This window comes from Takifugu rubripes, chromosome 17 (assembly GCF_901000725.2).
Source record: "Takifugu rubripes chromosome 17, fTakRub1.2, whole genome shotgun sequence".
Taxonomy (NCBI): Eukaryota; Metazoa; Chordata; class Actinopteri; order Tetraodontiformes; family Tetraodontidae; genus Takifugu; species Takifugu rubripes.
The window spans coordinates 1,324,413-1,339,412 of record NC_042301.1 but is presented as its reverse complement, the minus strand read 5'-3'; the positions used below and the strand labels follow the sequence as shown (position 1 = coordinate 1,339,412).

The 15,000-nt window shown below is 51.7% G+C and overlaps 1 protein-coding gene across 1 annotated transcript in view; it reads right to left on the bottom strand.

Moving 5' to 3' along the window:
- Positions 1-15,000, bottom strand: part of LOC105418907 (mastermind-like protein 3) — a 65,087-nt gene that overhangs the window by 20,989 nt on the left and 29,098 nt on the right. Inside the window, exons 2-3 of the mRNA XM_029850213.1 lie at positions 4,631-5,341; positions 3,544-4,494 (exon numbers count right to left, since the gene is read on the bottom strand). Coding sequence (XP_029706073.1) covers positions 3,544-4,494; positions 4,631-5,341 — 1,662 coding nt within the window. The remainder of the gene's footprint in view (positions 1-3,543; positions 4,495-4,630; positions 5,342-15,000) is intronic.

Sequence of the window (15,000 nt, the reverse complement as noted above, 5' to 3'; positions counted from 1 at the left end):
GGCACACACACACACACGCGTTATTGATCATGATGGCGAAGTGCGGCCCGGCACTAACTGCCCCTTCTGAGCACCGATGGAGGAGGGAGGGGTGGAGGGAGGGGTGGAGGGAGGACGTGATGGAGGTGAAGGAGGCGGCGGGCGGGCGGGCGGGTGCGACTGGAGTCCTGCAGCAGCGGTCGCACCCCCGAAGACGCCGTTATTAACGGCTCTTTATTCAGTTACCTGGGTGGAACGAGCCCGGGTAAACGGGGCAGAACTGTGGCTTCCCTCAGCCGTGCGTTTAAAAGCGCCACCCTGCCCCCGCCAGCTCTCCGCCCAATCGCTCGCTCTCAATCTGCCTCCCCCCCACCTCATCTCCCACCACCATCTTCAGAGGCTCAACAGGATCAGAGCACAGCTCAGCTCAAGCCCCGACACGTGTGCCAGAGAGGGGGGAGGGGGGGAGGGAGGGGAGGGAGGGGTGAACTGGAGATAAAATGTGTGTACATGAGGGAGGGAGACGGGAGGGGCTGGGAGGTAATAACTACCACTCATGGGGATAGATGGAAGAGGGAGAAACGACTTGGTATGAGGCTGTGATGTCCTCGCTCATCAGCAGAACCACACGTGTGTGTTTTTGTCATTTTGTGGAAATTAAAATGAATTAATGAATAAAGGCTGAATGTCCGTGAATTAATTGTAGGGGAGAAGCAACGACGCTAACGCTGCTACACAACGTCAGGACAGATGGTGCCACGGCAACCTGGATGGAGTTGGTGTGTTCCGTTGGTGTGTGTGTGTGTGTGTGTGTGTGTTAAGGCCTCTGAGACCTTGTGGAGGTCAGGCCTCTGATGAAGATGAAGAAAGGGATGAAATGATGACGATGAGAGTGAGACGACAGAAGAGAGGAGAGGGCCAAGGACCTGTGAGAGGGCTGGAGTCGTGACGAGCGTGACACCGTGATCTTCGACGGGGAGCTCACTTTCACACGCACGCTTCAATTCATCGGAAACCTGAGGCCCCCGCCGCCTAGAGGCCGGCGCCCGCCATTGCAGCTCCCTCCAATCATCACTCACGCAGTCCCGGCAACACAACACCCCCATCCTGCTAGCATCACACTCCTGCTACACGCTGCAACTGTCTCCTGGTCTGTCAGGCACAAACACACAAAAACACACAAAGAGAGAGAGAGAGAGAGAGAGAGAGAGGGAGAGAGAGAGGGAGAGAGAGAGAGAGGGAGGGAGAAAGGGAGAAAAGACAGGGCGATAAAGAGAAAGAGGAAGCCGCATCATCTGTCACATGAAGACAAATCACAAAGGGGTCGTCCGCAGACTCACTCGTGCGCGTTTCCTCGCCCACTTGCTGCTTCCACAGAGACATCCAAGACCGTGACGACGGTAACCGCGACAACAAGCATAAATTAGCGTCATGGTGTGATGCTAAGCAAGGGAGCAACAATTAAAGCTTGACTAACGAGCTTTTGAGGACCAAGGCTGAAGTTTCCCCGAACAGCTGCTAACAGGATTAGCCTACACACACACACACACACACACACACACACACACACACTCACACAAACAAACAGCACGAGCGCAGATTCAGTGGCGTCTAAGCACCACCTGTGAGACAAAACAGACACACATGCACGCATGCACATGCGTGATGAGCATAATACATTAGCCCCCCCCACACCCTAACATCCCAACCATCACCCCCCCCCCCCCCCGCCCCCGACCTAAACCAAATTCTCAGACCCCCAGAGACCTTTGAAGTTGTGAGGACCAGCCAAAAGGGCCTCACTTCCTAAAAATGCCTTCACTTGACTAGTAGAACGAGTAGTTTTGTACTGAGTGTGTAGAACACACACACCTACCCACCCTTGACCTTATGACCCAGCTGGACAATGGCCACATCGGGGCTAATCGTCCAGCTGTAGTCGGAGTGTTTTGGTCTGCGTGACTTTGGGAGACACCACTGATGCTACGCCCCATGCTACCTTGGGACGCGGTCCTTGGACTCCACCCAAATGTGGTTAATGCTCCACGAAGTCCTGTTCTACCACTGTCACGAGCAGCACAAAGCCGTCTCAACGCTGGGGTTTTGTTTACAACATGAAGGAAAACCTGTTTGTTCTGTCAACGGCGGCGCGCTGCTCTCCACTTAAACAGCAGCCGGCGTGGGTAACGACGTGCACTCTGTCCTCGTCCAATTAATATTCCTGCATCTCACAATTCCACGAACAAAAGCAAGGACGGCCTGGAATTATGCTACAGTAGCGATTATGGTCCTAAGCAATGCGCAGATGCTTTATATTTGTTTGTCTTTGTTTACTTTACTTCAGGTCTGTTTAATTCACTGAAATATTGCTTTTGTAGCCCTGCAATTAGACCTGACGCATGTAAAACAGAGGGTATTTTGCATTTCAGACACTTCATTCTGCAGTACTCACTTATTTCTCACTTTCCAGGCCCTTGACTTTAATATGCTCCAACCTCCCTCTGCCATAAATCTCCCCCTTTCTGCACTTGCCTTTCTCCTTAAAGTTATTTTTTCTCTCTGTGCGTCCCCATCTTCAATTCTCCACTGCTCACTCAAATAAATCTCTCCTCCACTCCAACACTCCTCCCCTGCAAATGTATGAAACACGCAGACATGCGTGTGTGTGTGTGTGTGTGTGTGTGTGTGTGTGTGTGTGTGTGTGTGTGTGTGTGTGTGTGTCGGCACACCAACACAACCCTGCAGGCAGCAGCCACAAAGGCCCCATATTAATAAATCTGCTCCTTTATTGGTGCTGAGTGTCTCTGCAGAGGAGAAAGAGAGAGGAGGAGGAGCAGGACAGGAATCATCAGACAGGAGCAGGGTGGGGTGGAAGGAGGAGGTGATGGAGTGACAGCCACCACATCCTGAGCTTCTCCAGCTGCACGCCGACACTAACAAAGAGCAGACCAGAGCTGCTCTCCTGCCCTGTTTGACTAGCAACATACAGTCCAGCTGCCTGTTTTCTATGTCATCTCTGCGGTGGTTATTATGGATGCCTGAGACCGGGCGGAACCACCGGAGCGTTCAAAGTGGCGGCGCTGCTCACTGAGCTCGGGAAAACAAACCGCCTGAGGTGGGCTTCCAGTAATGACAGCAGCTAGCTTGGCTTAGCCGACCAATCTCAGCCATCAGTCAGCTGTGACAGATTGGGGATATGAGCTAAGGAGCCGTTTAGCATTGTTGTTCAGCAGGGGTGTGTGTGTGTGTGTGTGTGTGTGTGTGTGTGTGTGCACGTGCTCGTGTGTGTTGGTGAACGAGGAGCAGGGGAAGACGATTGTTGCTGCTGTTGTTACAGAGGCATCGATATGCTCTCGACAGGCCATTTTTCCTTTGTCTTTTCCCAGCCAAGGCTTGTTGCTGGGGCAACTAGCACCATTCCCGTTCACACTGTTGCACCACTGGAAGGTTTAATAACACCGATCTATTTACCATATTCTGCCTCGGTCCACTCCAACACAAGCATTTCAAGCAACCCCGAATATTAGAAGCGGCACCAACCTGACCAAACGTGCAGTACCGTACCTGTCCATGAGGTTGCATGGCGCTGTAGGGCATGTTCTGGTTCAACACCTTCTGCTTCATCAGCAACATCCTCTTCTGCTCATCACTCAGGTGCGCCGTCTGTCCCGGGATGGGCCCCTGGGTCTGCCCTGGCCCCGCCCCCTGGCCCCCGCCCCCTCCCATATAGGGAGGCATCATGGGGTTCTTTACTTGGCTGTTCCCCGCCATGGGCGGAGTCATCCTCTGGCCGATGTGGTCCACCCCGCTGCCGCTGAAGTGGCTGAGAGGTTTGGTGTTGCTGTAGGACAGCATGGCTGCCGTCTGCTGCTGCTGCTTGGTCATGGCGTTGGGGTTGATGCCGGCGGGCGGCTGCTGGCCCATCATGCCCAGATGGTTGTGAGGGAGGTAGTTGTTCATGGGGGCTTTGGGACCGTTGTTGGGGGCCACGAGGGGACCCTGCGGCGTGTTAAAGGCTTGCGGTGGGTACATCATGGGGCTGTTGGGTTTGTCTTGATTAAAGGGGACAGAGTTATAGGGGCTGGTGGGGGCTCCTGCAGGAGACCAGTTAGCTGCTTGCTGCTGCTGCTGCTGCTGCTGCTGCTGCTGCTGCTTCTGCTGCAGCAGTTTAGCGCGTTGCTGAGCCATCGCCTTTAGTTGCTCCGCAGGAGACAGTTCGGGGGTCACCGGCCCGACGGGCTGGCTCCCAGGGGTGACTCCAGGTGCAACCCCGGTTGTCCCCGGTCCCGTGCCAGCCTGACTGACCCCCGGGCCTTGGTTTAACATGTAGCCGCTCCCGGGTCTGGAGACCGCTTGTGTCTGAGCCTGGGTAGGCGTCTGGGGGGAGCGAGCCACACAGTTGTGCAGCGGGGAGCCAGATGCCATGGCAACGGCGGGGGACTGTTGCAACGGTTGCTGCGGTGGCGTTCCATTAGCAGTGGTGGCGAACTGAGGGCCCGAGGACGGCGGCCGGACCTGAGAAAAGCAGCAAATCAATGACCCAATTCGACACGATGCAACATCTGAACGACTGAATAAAGCAAAAATGTGACTTTGTCAACGTATCTGGTGAAAACGATTCAAGAGAATCCCACAAACTTGGACCACTGACCTGTGGGGAGCCCATCGGGACCTGGGGGCCACCCTGTGGGGGCTGAGGGGGGAGGGGCAGCGGCGCCGTCGGGTTCACCACAGTCTCCTGGGGGCCCGGCGTGGGGTTGTTTGCCGACCTCCCAAACTCTCCCTCCTTCTTGTCTTCAAAGTCCTCGTTGAAAAGGTCGTGCATGTCGTCCTCGGGCACGGTGTTGGCCAGCTCGTCGATCAGCTCCTGCCACTCCTGGTCGTTGAGGTTGATGTCGGAGAACAGTTTGTTCTGATTGGACAGAGACTGGGGGTCAGACGACTCCATCCCGCCCCCATCGTCCAGCGGCTCCTGCTTCAGGTCCTTGAGGAGGCTGAAGCTGTCCTCCAGGTCCAGCGAGCCGTTCAGCTTCATGTCGGAGAGGTGGCTGCCGCCGTTCTTCCCCAGGTCGTCCGCTGCCTGGCCCACATGGTTCCCATTACTGGTCGTAGTGTTTCCAGCGGAGGTGTTGGGCCCGCCAAGGATTGGCTTGATGTCTATTTGGTGATGAAGCGGGGAAATGGGCGGCCCGTTGTTGTTATTGTTGTTGTTTGTGAGCCCCGTTAATGAGTCCAGACCCACGGGGCCGTCCTTTCGTACACGTTTGGTGGGTGAGTAGCCGCCGCCGTCACAGACGCCGTTCTGCTCGCCGTTCAGGGGCGACCGCGCGCTGTCCAGCTTTCTCTTGACCGTCTCTTGAAGCTGCAACAGACAGAATAAAGGGATTAAAACCAGAGGAGATGGAACACGCTGCTCAATGGCTTCATGCTCTCCAAGAGCAATTAAATACCTCTGAAACATCAAACATGTTTCAGATCCAATGTGGCTGATATAACCACACACACACACACACACACACACACACACACACACACAGAAGTCCAAGGAGGAGCGAACCAAGTTGAGAATAAGAGCTTTCCCATCTGCAGCACTCTTTCCATCACCACCACCAACAAATGAGTGGGTACGACGAACCATTCACACGTGCACTCCAGAGTCCCATGAGGATATCTGCACAGCGTGCACGTTCACATGTGCAGCTGACAAATATTGGAGCTCCTCTGGCTGGGCTGAGGACGGAGGGTGCTGTGGGAGGAGATGCAGCAGGCTCTTAAAGGTGCTTTAGATATGTGGACTTTATTCTCCCTGGATGCATGAAGGAGGCTCAGAATCTGAAGATGTTTGCTCCTCGCCACCGAACGGGGAGAGAACAGCCAACGAGTGAAGGCATTCCTGACCAGACATGATTATTTTACAGAATCGTCAGGACAAAAACCTAGATGATGTTGGAAATTTGGATTTTTCCGTGCATATCAGCCTTCACGCTCGTTCGTTTCATCTAATCAAGTCGTCATTAAGAAGAAGATGCTCTAAAAATGAGAGACGGGGGGCAGAGAACTCCTTTATTAATGGCTCCTTCTGACCCAAAATTCAAGTTGAAATGTAGGAAATGCCTGCTTAATACACACCATATATATTTATTATTTTAGAAGGAGAATGACATAACCTGTTTTATTAGCTGTTGCTTCAGAACATATTCATTTATACATATGCACTTGTGTATGATTCACACGTGCCTGTGGACGCGTCAGATTCATTATTTAATCAGTATTCTCACTTTATTCTGCTTATTATTAAAAAATGAAAGCAAAGCCGGAACGAGCAAAGTTGAATTCCAACACTTGGGGATATCTAAGAAAATGGAAATGATGGGATGTAACAATTAAAGGAGGTTTCTTGATTAAGCTGAACCTCAAAGAGCCCCGTTCAGGACGGGGGACTGGACCACACGGGAGTGTGTGAACGCTCATTATTCACACACAACACAGCAGCACACGAAATTATATCAGATTGTATTCTGACCCTGAGGTGGACCCACTTCAGCACATGCACGCGCACACGCACGCGCACATGCACCACCCACTTCTGTTCTACAGGGAGTGGGTCCACATGGCGGACATGGCGGACCTGTCAGACCGGTTCTCCACCACGGCTGCAGCCCTCCCTAACGGGACAGTTGTGATATAGGAACTGTTTCCAGCTCTAATGCGCAGCCAGGACCAGCATGATTCTGCACCGTCCAGACTCCGGCTTCATCACTGTTTGTGCGTCAGGTCCGGTAATCAATGGGTTCTGAATGATTCAGGTCTCCTGCACGTGGCGAGTGTGTGTTGAGTGTCTGTTGAGTGTGTGTTGAGTGTGTGTTGAGTGTGTGCGTGCACGCGTGTGCTCCAGGTTTTCCTTAAATACCACTGATTCACGCCGATAATGACAGACTCGCCTTTCAAAGCCCACCTATGAAACGCCCCGTAATTATCCAGGTGGTGTGAACTATAGCGCCCTCCTACGTGCACACACACACACACACGCGCGCCAAATTTAAGAAAGCAGAGTAAACTTTTTTTTTTTTAACTCAGAACCTTGGTGGAGACTGCGACAGTGACATATTGCATTGCTTTAACTGTGGCTAATTAATCATTTGTTTCTCTTTGATCACTTAGCCATGTAATTACAACATATGCGGCGCGCGTGACACGTGACAAACACGCCGTCGTAGGGACACATGGAGACAATCGCTAAAGTCAACCGGAGCTCTTAGTGGGAGCGGAGCGGGAAAAAGGAAAGGATGAGGGTGGAAAAGAGCAAGGATGACCCCCTGCCACTGTGCGATTGTGTGTCTGACACACACTCCCACCGACCGCTCCGCTCCTACCTCGGCTCCAGCGACACACAACGACAAAGACATCCCAGAGACAAAAGTGGGAACGCAAACGCGTGGAGGGAAAGGGAATTATTTCACACGCAGGTCTTCTTCCTGTGAGCGGAGGAGCTGACAGGACACGGGGATAAAGAAAGAGAGGAGCGAGGTGGGGGAGGAGATGGGTGGCATGATGGAAAAGCATAGCACGCCAAATGACAGTGATGAGAGGGTGATCAGAGACGGGGAGGGAGGGAGAGACCAACCACTAAGGTGCTGTTGTTAATAGCAACCTGCTGCTCTGGTGCTTTGTGTGCTGCATCCTCCTCCTTCCTCCTCCTTCTCATGCTCACTTACTCCCTCTCTTCACAGGCTGAGCATCACGTCCAATCTAAAGTCTCAATATCATGAGAGCGCCTGCACGCTGGACCGGGCGGACGCAGACGTTCACATTTATTTATCCAGGAAGTAAACGGCACCCACTGACGTGTATTTAGACGTACAACAAAGCTGTTCTTCCACGCCAGCCTCCATCAATATGAGCTCCTTCTGGGTTCTTACCCACCAACCCACCAGGAAAAGGGCTTTAATCCACATGTTAGCTAAATACGAAAGCTTTTTATCTCTGTTATTCTAGGTTATTTTTCCCTGCGTGATTAATCTGCCTCGTGCAGCGTCTCTCCCGTCATCTGGGTTCGTTTAGGCTGCACATACAAACACGCAGAACCCGCAGCTGTCAGAAATTGTATTTAGCTCCAGCTGCGTCGGGCCGGTAAAGGCCGTGCCACCTTCACGTGCACGTGCCTTTTCTTGGCCTGGCTCACCAGAATGTGAAAAGAGTCAATGGAATCAAACAGGACTTTAATTAGTAAAGGCGCGCCCTTGCTGGGGCGATGGGTAATGTAACCCATTAACTATTGTTCTGTCTGCAGCTTCCAATCTAACCAGCAGCTTCACAGACAGCACAGACAGCACAGACAGCACAGACAGCCAGCAGTAACAACCAGACGTCCGGTCCTGCTGGGGTCCAGTTAACTGGTGTCGCCTGTCCACCGTTGAGCTACTGAGTTCAGCTAAACAGACGAGATGATCTAAATTTAGCTTTAGCATTTAGATGTGAGCAGAGCTGCTTCAGTGAGCCCGGTGTTGGCCCGGATGGGTTCTGACGCTGGACGTGTTGATCACAGATGGAGACGGTAATAAACCTGCTTATTATTTCATGTTCAGGAAAACAAGGCGCCTGTTCAGCGACACGTCTCCTCCTGCTCTGGGTAACTGGGAGGAATCCAATGAGTTCAATAAGACTGGGAATGAGGCTTTGGGATGTAACGGAGGTGAAACACGGAGGTTGAGAGCAGCAGTGGTCCCAAAGTTTCCCACGTCTGGTCGTTGCCGGAAGGGCCGAGGGTTCAGTAGGTGACAAGGAAGGAAACCAGGAAGTCAGGAACATGGGGTCCGTTTGGCAGCAGCCTAGCTTAGAGGAGGTAAAAGATCCATACGGTTATTTCAATAACCAGAAGTCACGCGGTTTCCCAAAACCCAAAAGGACAGAGTTTGAGTTTCCTGAGCACATTCCTGAGCGTTGGGCAATAAAGGAACACAGCACAAAAAGAGTCTGTGGGAGTGAAGGACAGAAACCTCCAAGTGACAAGAGGAAGGTAAAAACAAAGGAAGCATTTGGCCCCCGTCCCAGAGAAGGGTGTACGAGTCTGTGTGTGTGGAAAAAGCGCCTGCCAGTCTGTCTCCTCTCCATGGGGGTCTAAACAACCGCAAACACGCCCCCGCCCCTCGCACACACACATATGCACACACACACGGGCACACATTTATTGAAATGTTGGTTTGGGGCAATAAGTTCTTCCTTAAAAAGTGTATTGACAAATCTTTGTGTCTCCGAGGAGGAGACCCCACAATCAGCCCATAAAAAGAGTATTAAGTCCGTTTATTAATTCATTTAATGCATGTACAGAAGAGCGGAGGACAAAACTGAAACCGAAATCCAAAGATGCGTGTGAACCTCGTGCGCTTTTGCGTGTGCGAACGCAACGTCCTGCCGGAGTTATGGGCTGCGACCATCGCGAGGAGTCACACGTTGGTCAGGGTTTAGCTTTAAATCCCAGGTTGGAAAGGAGGGGTCATTATGGTTCAGGTGATCGTTTAGGTTGGACTGTCCACAAGGAAAGCTGTCATTATGAGGGGCCTGTGTGTGTGTGTGTGTGTGTGTGCGTGTGTGAGAGAGAGAGAGAGAGAGAGAGAGACACACACACACGCAGGGGCTAAGAGCTAGTGTATGTTACACATCCAAGTGTGTGTATTTGAGAATGTACATACCTGCCATGTTTGTATACTGGGTCACCTGAATGACTGTGTATGTGTGTGTGTGTGTGTGTGTGTGTGTGTGTGTGTGTGTGTGTGTGTGTTTGTGTGCAAAGACAAAGAAGAGAAGAGGAAAAGCAGAGAGAGCTCAGCAGATATAAAATGGAGGGGAAAGAGAGTGGGGGGGAAACTGTGTGTGTTTGCATGTGTGTGGTTCCATGGCCGAGCAGCTCCTCTCTATTTATAGAGCTGCGGCTCCTTCCTGTTTCTGGAGCGGTACCATCACGCCAGGACTGGGTGGAGGGGAGACAGAGGGGGGGGGGGGGGGGGGAGAGAAAGATGAGGAGAGGGAGGAAGTGAGTGGGTGTGTGGGAGGGGAGACTGGTCATGTTTGAGTCTTTAGTAAATCAACAGATCCACCCCCTCTCTTTTTTCTTGCTTTATCACTCTCCCTCTTTCTCCCCCTCCCACCCAATCTCCCCCTTCTCCCCCCTCCCGCTCCGGCTCAACAGCATGGGTTCAGTCTGCGGCGGAGGCACAAAACACGCCGGGGACCGAGCGAGGGAACGAGAGGAAGGAGGAAAAACAAAACAGAGCTGGAGGATTACGGGCGGAATCTTCTGAGGCTCGCAATGTTGCCGGGTAACCGGTGACCTGCTACCCCCACCCAACCTGGAGGCAGCATCAGAATGGAAAACACAGACGGGCTGCAGGTGCAGTTGTGAGCAGACGTCGCTGACAGCCACCAGGAATCAAGAAGATGTTGGGTTTTAATGGTGCTGAACCAACACACACCAGCACTGTTCTAAAAAACGACGATGACAGCACGAGTGGGTTGTGGAGTCCAGGAAGAGACACAAAAGAGTGTGTTGGGGTGCTGGTTTCATGGCCAGATGGTGACCAGGAGGAGTGTGACAGCTGTGTGTGCGTTGATCAATGTGTCCAACACCTGTCCTGGCTGGACACAGCACAAAAACACCAGAGGCCCGTTAAACTCAACAAGGACAACACCAAACCCTGGGGGGGGGGGGCAACATCAGAAGAGTGAGGGAGGAAGAGAGACAGCTAAAGAAAGAGTGAGCGTCTGGAAGAGGAGGAGAACGATGGCGAGGGCAGGTGGAGCGCCAGTGGGAGTGTGTTTGGATGCTAGCATGAGTGTGTGTCCGCGTGTGTGTGTGGGGTGGTGATTGGACGGTGGGCGATGTGCAACACGGGGCAAGTGCACGATTGGCTGCACTGTAACCCCGTTGGTTTCTGCTGCTGTCAGAGCCCCTCACACACACACACACACACACACACACACACACACTGTTGCCTCCGAGCTGGCAGGGAGGAGAGGGAGCAGGGCTGCTATGGTAACAGATGAGTCGAGGGGCCCTGATGGCTATTTGGCAACACGACCACAATCGGAGTGGCTGCACACGCACGCATGAGTGTGAACGAGTGTGTGCTACATTTAAGTGGCTTTGCTGTCCAGAAACCATGCTGAGTGTGTGTGTGTGTTCGCTGAGGGGAATGAACCCATTTAGCTGGTGTGCGTGTGCGTGTGTGAGACAGAGAGAGAGAGAGGGCGAGCGAGCTCCAGATGCCCTCAGCCGTGCAGATCGATGGCCACATGAGAGCACATCCCACTAACCGGAGTCACGACACACCGTCTCCTCTTCCCGTCTCCGACTGTGGGACACGCGGGAAGATAAAGCAAATGTTTGGCAGCGAGCTGAGGCATCAGCTGATTAACGAAGCTGTCACTTCGTCTTTGTAAATCAGCTAAGAGCGCAGCAGCAGGATGTTTGGGGGGAAACAGTCGTTCCACTTCCCTCCTGCCTTCAGTCTCTTTCTAATGCTGCTTGTGTGTAACTAGGTCAGGCAGTAGTCGACTGCTGTTGCCTCTGAACACACACGCTGCTCCAGTGTGTGTGTGTTTACACTGCCTAGACACACTTTAACTACATGTGGAAAGAACAAAGTCCAAACCAAAAGTCTTACACTGACACACACTCGGCCAACGTCAGCGTTACGTCGCATTACGAGCATTTTCGTGGCTTAAATGAGACATTTTGTGTGAACATGAACCTCAAAAAAGCTGGGGAATGATCCTGATTTGATGCATTTTGTGCGGAGGAAGTTCCAATTACGCCATGTCACATGACTTTCACCCTATGTTTACAAACGTATAGCCAAGGTTTCACTTTAGCTGCCTTCTTCCACGGTGGCATCACTGTTTTAGTAGTGTTGTCTTTTTATGATGAGATGTGAATGGGTGTGTGTGTGTGTGTGTGTGTGTGTGTGTGCTCCAGCCTCTGGGATGGAGTCATGAGGGAGGCCTGAAGATAGAAGGACTAATCCATCAAGAACTTTACAGCACACCCCCTCATCTATCCCTGCTTCCTCTTCCTCCCGTGGCGGAGGGATCTCTACCTCACATGTAATGCAGCAACAGCAGCGATGCGCCGTTCTGTCTCCGTGTCTCGGTGCATGTAGTCCCCCTCGCACGCCTCCGATCTGAACCTACACGGTCCATCCCGCCGCCGCTCCCTCGTCCCCGGCTCGTCCCCTCTTCCTCTTTTCCCTGCGACTACTTTGACTTGTGTTATGCATCATCTGTGAGGAGCGGGCAGACCCATCATTAGCTCAGCATGGGAGTATTGATCCACTGCGCGCGTGTGTGTGTGTGTGTGTTATTTTTAAGACGCTCAGACCTGTAATCAACGTGTTAATGATAGTTATCGTCAAAGCAACGAGGTCGTTGCAGTTATTCCAGGCCTGTAGAGCTCTAAGAAGTGGCGGCGAGCCGTAGGAACACACCACACACAGTGCAGGGGTCCGTGTGCGCTGAGGGCAGCAGATTCTAATGGGGGCGAGAGCAGCTCTGGGTGTTACACCTCAAACGTGCACTAAGAATCTCTAAAGCTTGCAAATGGTTTGTTCCTCCCTGTTTGTGTGTCAGTGGCAGCTCCATGTCGGATCCAGGGTGACATCATCGCTGATCCTTGTTTAAAAGGAAAACCACTTCCAAAAAAGTGTGTGTGTGTGTGTGTGTGTGTGTGTAGGGGGTGTTACACTGGTTATTTAAATGTTTACTTACACCACTCTGCTTTACATTATTAGATTTAGGAAAAAAATAGAAATAATCAATACAATACAGCTACTGCGTCTGTGCTGCCCTCTTGTGGCCACGGGGGTGTTGAAGTTGATGTTATTGGAAATTGCCATTAAGTTAGCATCGAGCCAGCACCACAGAAGACATCTGCACTATTTTGGGACATGCTGCTCATCTGTGTTGGTGGCTTCCCTTCCTGACTGGAAGCTTGGGTGAATGTACAGCTTCCGTCAGTTCCAGAATTCCAGCCTCTGTAAGTTGGGCATCGAACCCGCGGCCCCGGTTGATGGCGATTTCATACCAGCGCCACATAAAGCAAATGTGTCGTCACAATCACACCCACACACACACAGGCGTAACCAGATCCATCGGAGTACAGGTGCCGAACCTCCTCCCTGTTTTAGCCGAAGAAAAGCAGCGAGAACGAGGGAGAAGGAGAGCTCGGCCAGTTCTGAGGAAGATGCATTTCAGAAGTAAATGACATCATTACCATATAAATGACTTGGAGCCAAACACATCTGCTAATGTAGCAAAATACACACACACACTTCTACGATACGGGCTACACACGGTTAGCAGAGGAGACATTTACATTCAGCAGACTAAACACACACACACACGCGCACACACACACACACACACACCACACACACACACACACACACACACCACACCATTTAGAACGATGGTGGTGCTGTGATAGAGATTAATATAGAAGCTGACCTCACACATTGTACGTAGCCGCATCCATAAACAACACAATTCTTACGGATTCACAGGAAAGTCCAACATTTATATCGAGCTACGGCCACTCGACATACCCGCTGATGCTCATTTGTTGTTATTTACTCTGATGCTTCTGTTTCCTACCAGTTTATCCTCCTCCCTAACTTCAGAGCCCTGGAGGCATGTTGTCCACGTGCTGCTGGATGGATAAACTGCTGGCTTAGATCAGGGACGCGTGTTTCCTGTTTAATATCCTGTCATATTTTGGTCCTGACTGACTGGAGCGGTGCGGTAGACCCCCTCTTCAGGCTCTATCCAGCTCTTCAGGCTCCATACGAAGCTCTTCGGGCTCCATACGAAGCTCTTAAAGTCATAAAGGGTTTACCGGGAGAAAACTGTTGCTCTTCAACATCTGCATCTCAACATTCACCCCAGCTGTTTAGCTGAGGTCGTTAGTGGACTGCTCGTTACTCTGACCAACCACCAGTGTGAAACACCCGAAGTTTAGTCTCTGACCTTTGACCTTAAAGAGTCAAAAACGTGCAGATGTGCATCGAGTTGATTTATTAATTATTGTGTATAAATCTCCACCACGGCTGTTCTGAGCCAAACGTACATCAACTGCCCCAAGATAATGGAACTTACAAAATATAAGTAGGAAATTATGAATCTTTACATGAATGCACCATTAAGTCCACAATCAGATAAGAATTAAATGGCAAACAAAGAATTCTCAGGGTTCTACTGATCCCACGGAGAGCAAAGGTTCCGTGGTGGAGCTAATGGTTAACAGCCCAATTTTACTGGCGTCTCTTCTTCCTCTGACCAGTGGAATGAAAGGAACCACGTACAGGGAAGGGGTTCATGTTGGGCTGCTCTCCTGTCTGACCCCAAGAAACAAACTCCAAATTCCAGCATAGTTTCCTCTGTGGTAATGTTTTGGGTCACAGCAGGATCCTGGAATGTCAATCATACGAGCAGCTACGTAAAGAGGAAGAAAACTATGGTTTGAAGAGCAAATCAGGGCGCTCAAGCCCTCAAGATTGGTCCAGAGTGACGTGGTGACGTCAGTAAATACGATGTCAGCAGGCATTAAAATTCCTGACAGGGGCACCCTTAATCAAGCTTATCAAGCCCAGCATTCCTCCATAATGAAAACCAGAGGGAGCAAACACCAGCAATTAGACCCTTCCCAGGAGCTTCTAGTCACAGACGCAGGGTTTAGTCCCATCCCAGCCGAGACAGGAGCCTCCTCGCTTAACAACACGTCACACCACCGAGGTCCACCTGACGGGGGCCCAACAACCAGAATGTGTGTGTGGTTTTACCGGGGAAAATCCTCTGTGATGGACAAATGAGATCTGAAACGTGTGTGAACAAAAGAGAGAGAGCGGCGTGTGTGTGAGTGTGTGTGAGTGTGTGTGGGACAGAAACGTAAACAGTCTGGATGCATAGACGAGAGCGGGCAGGAGGTGACACGGCTGCAGCAGCGCCGGAGCGGCCATTATTGTGCTCAGGACT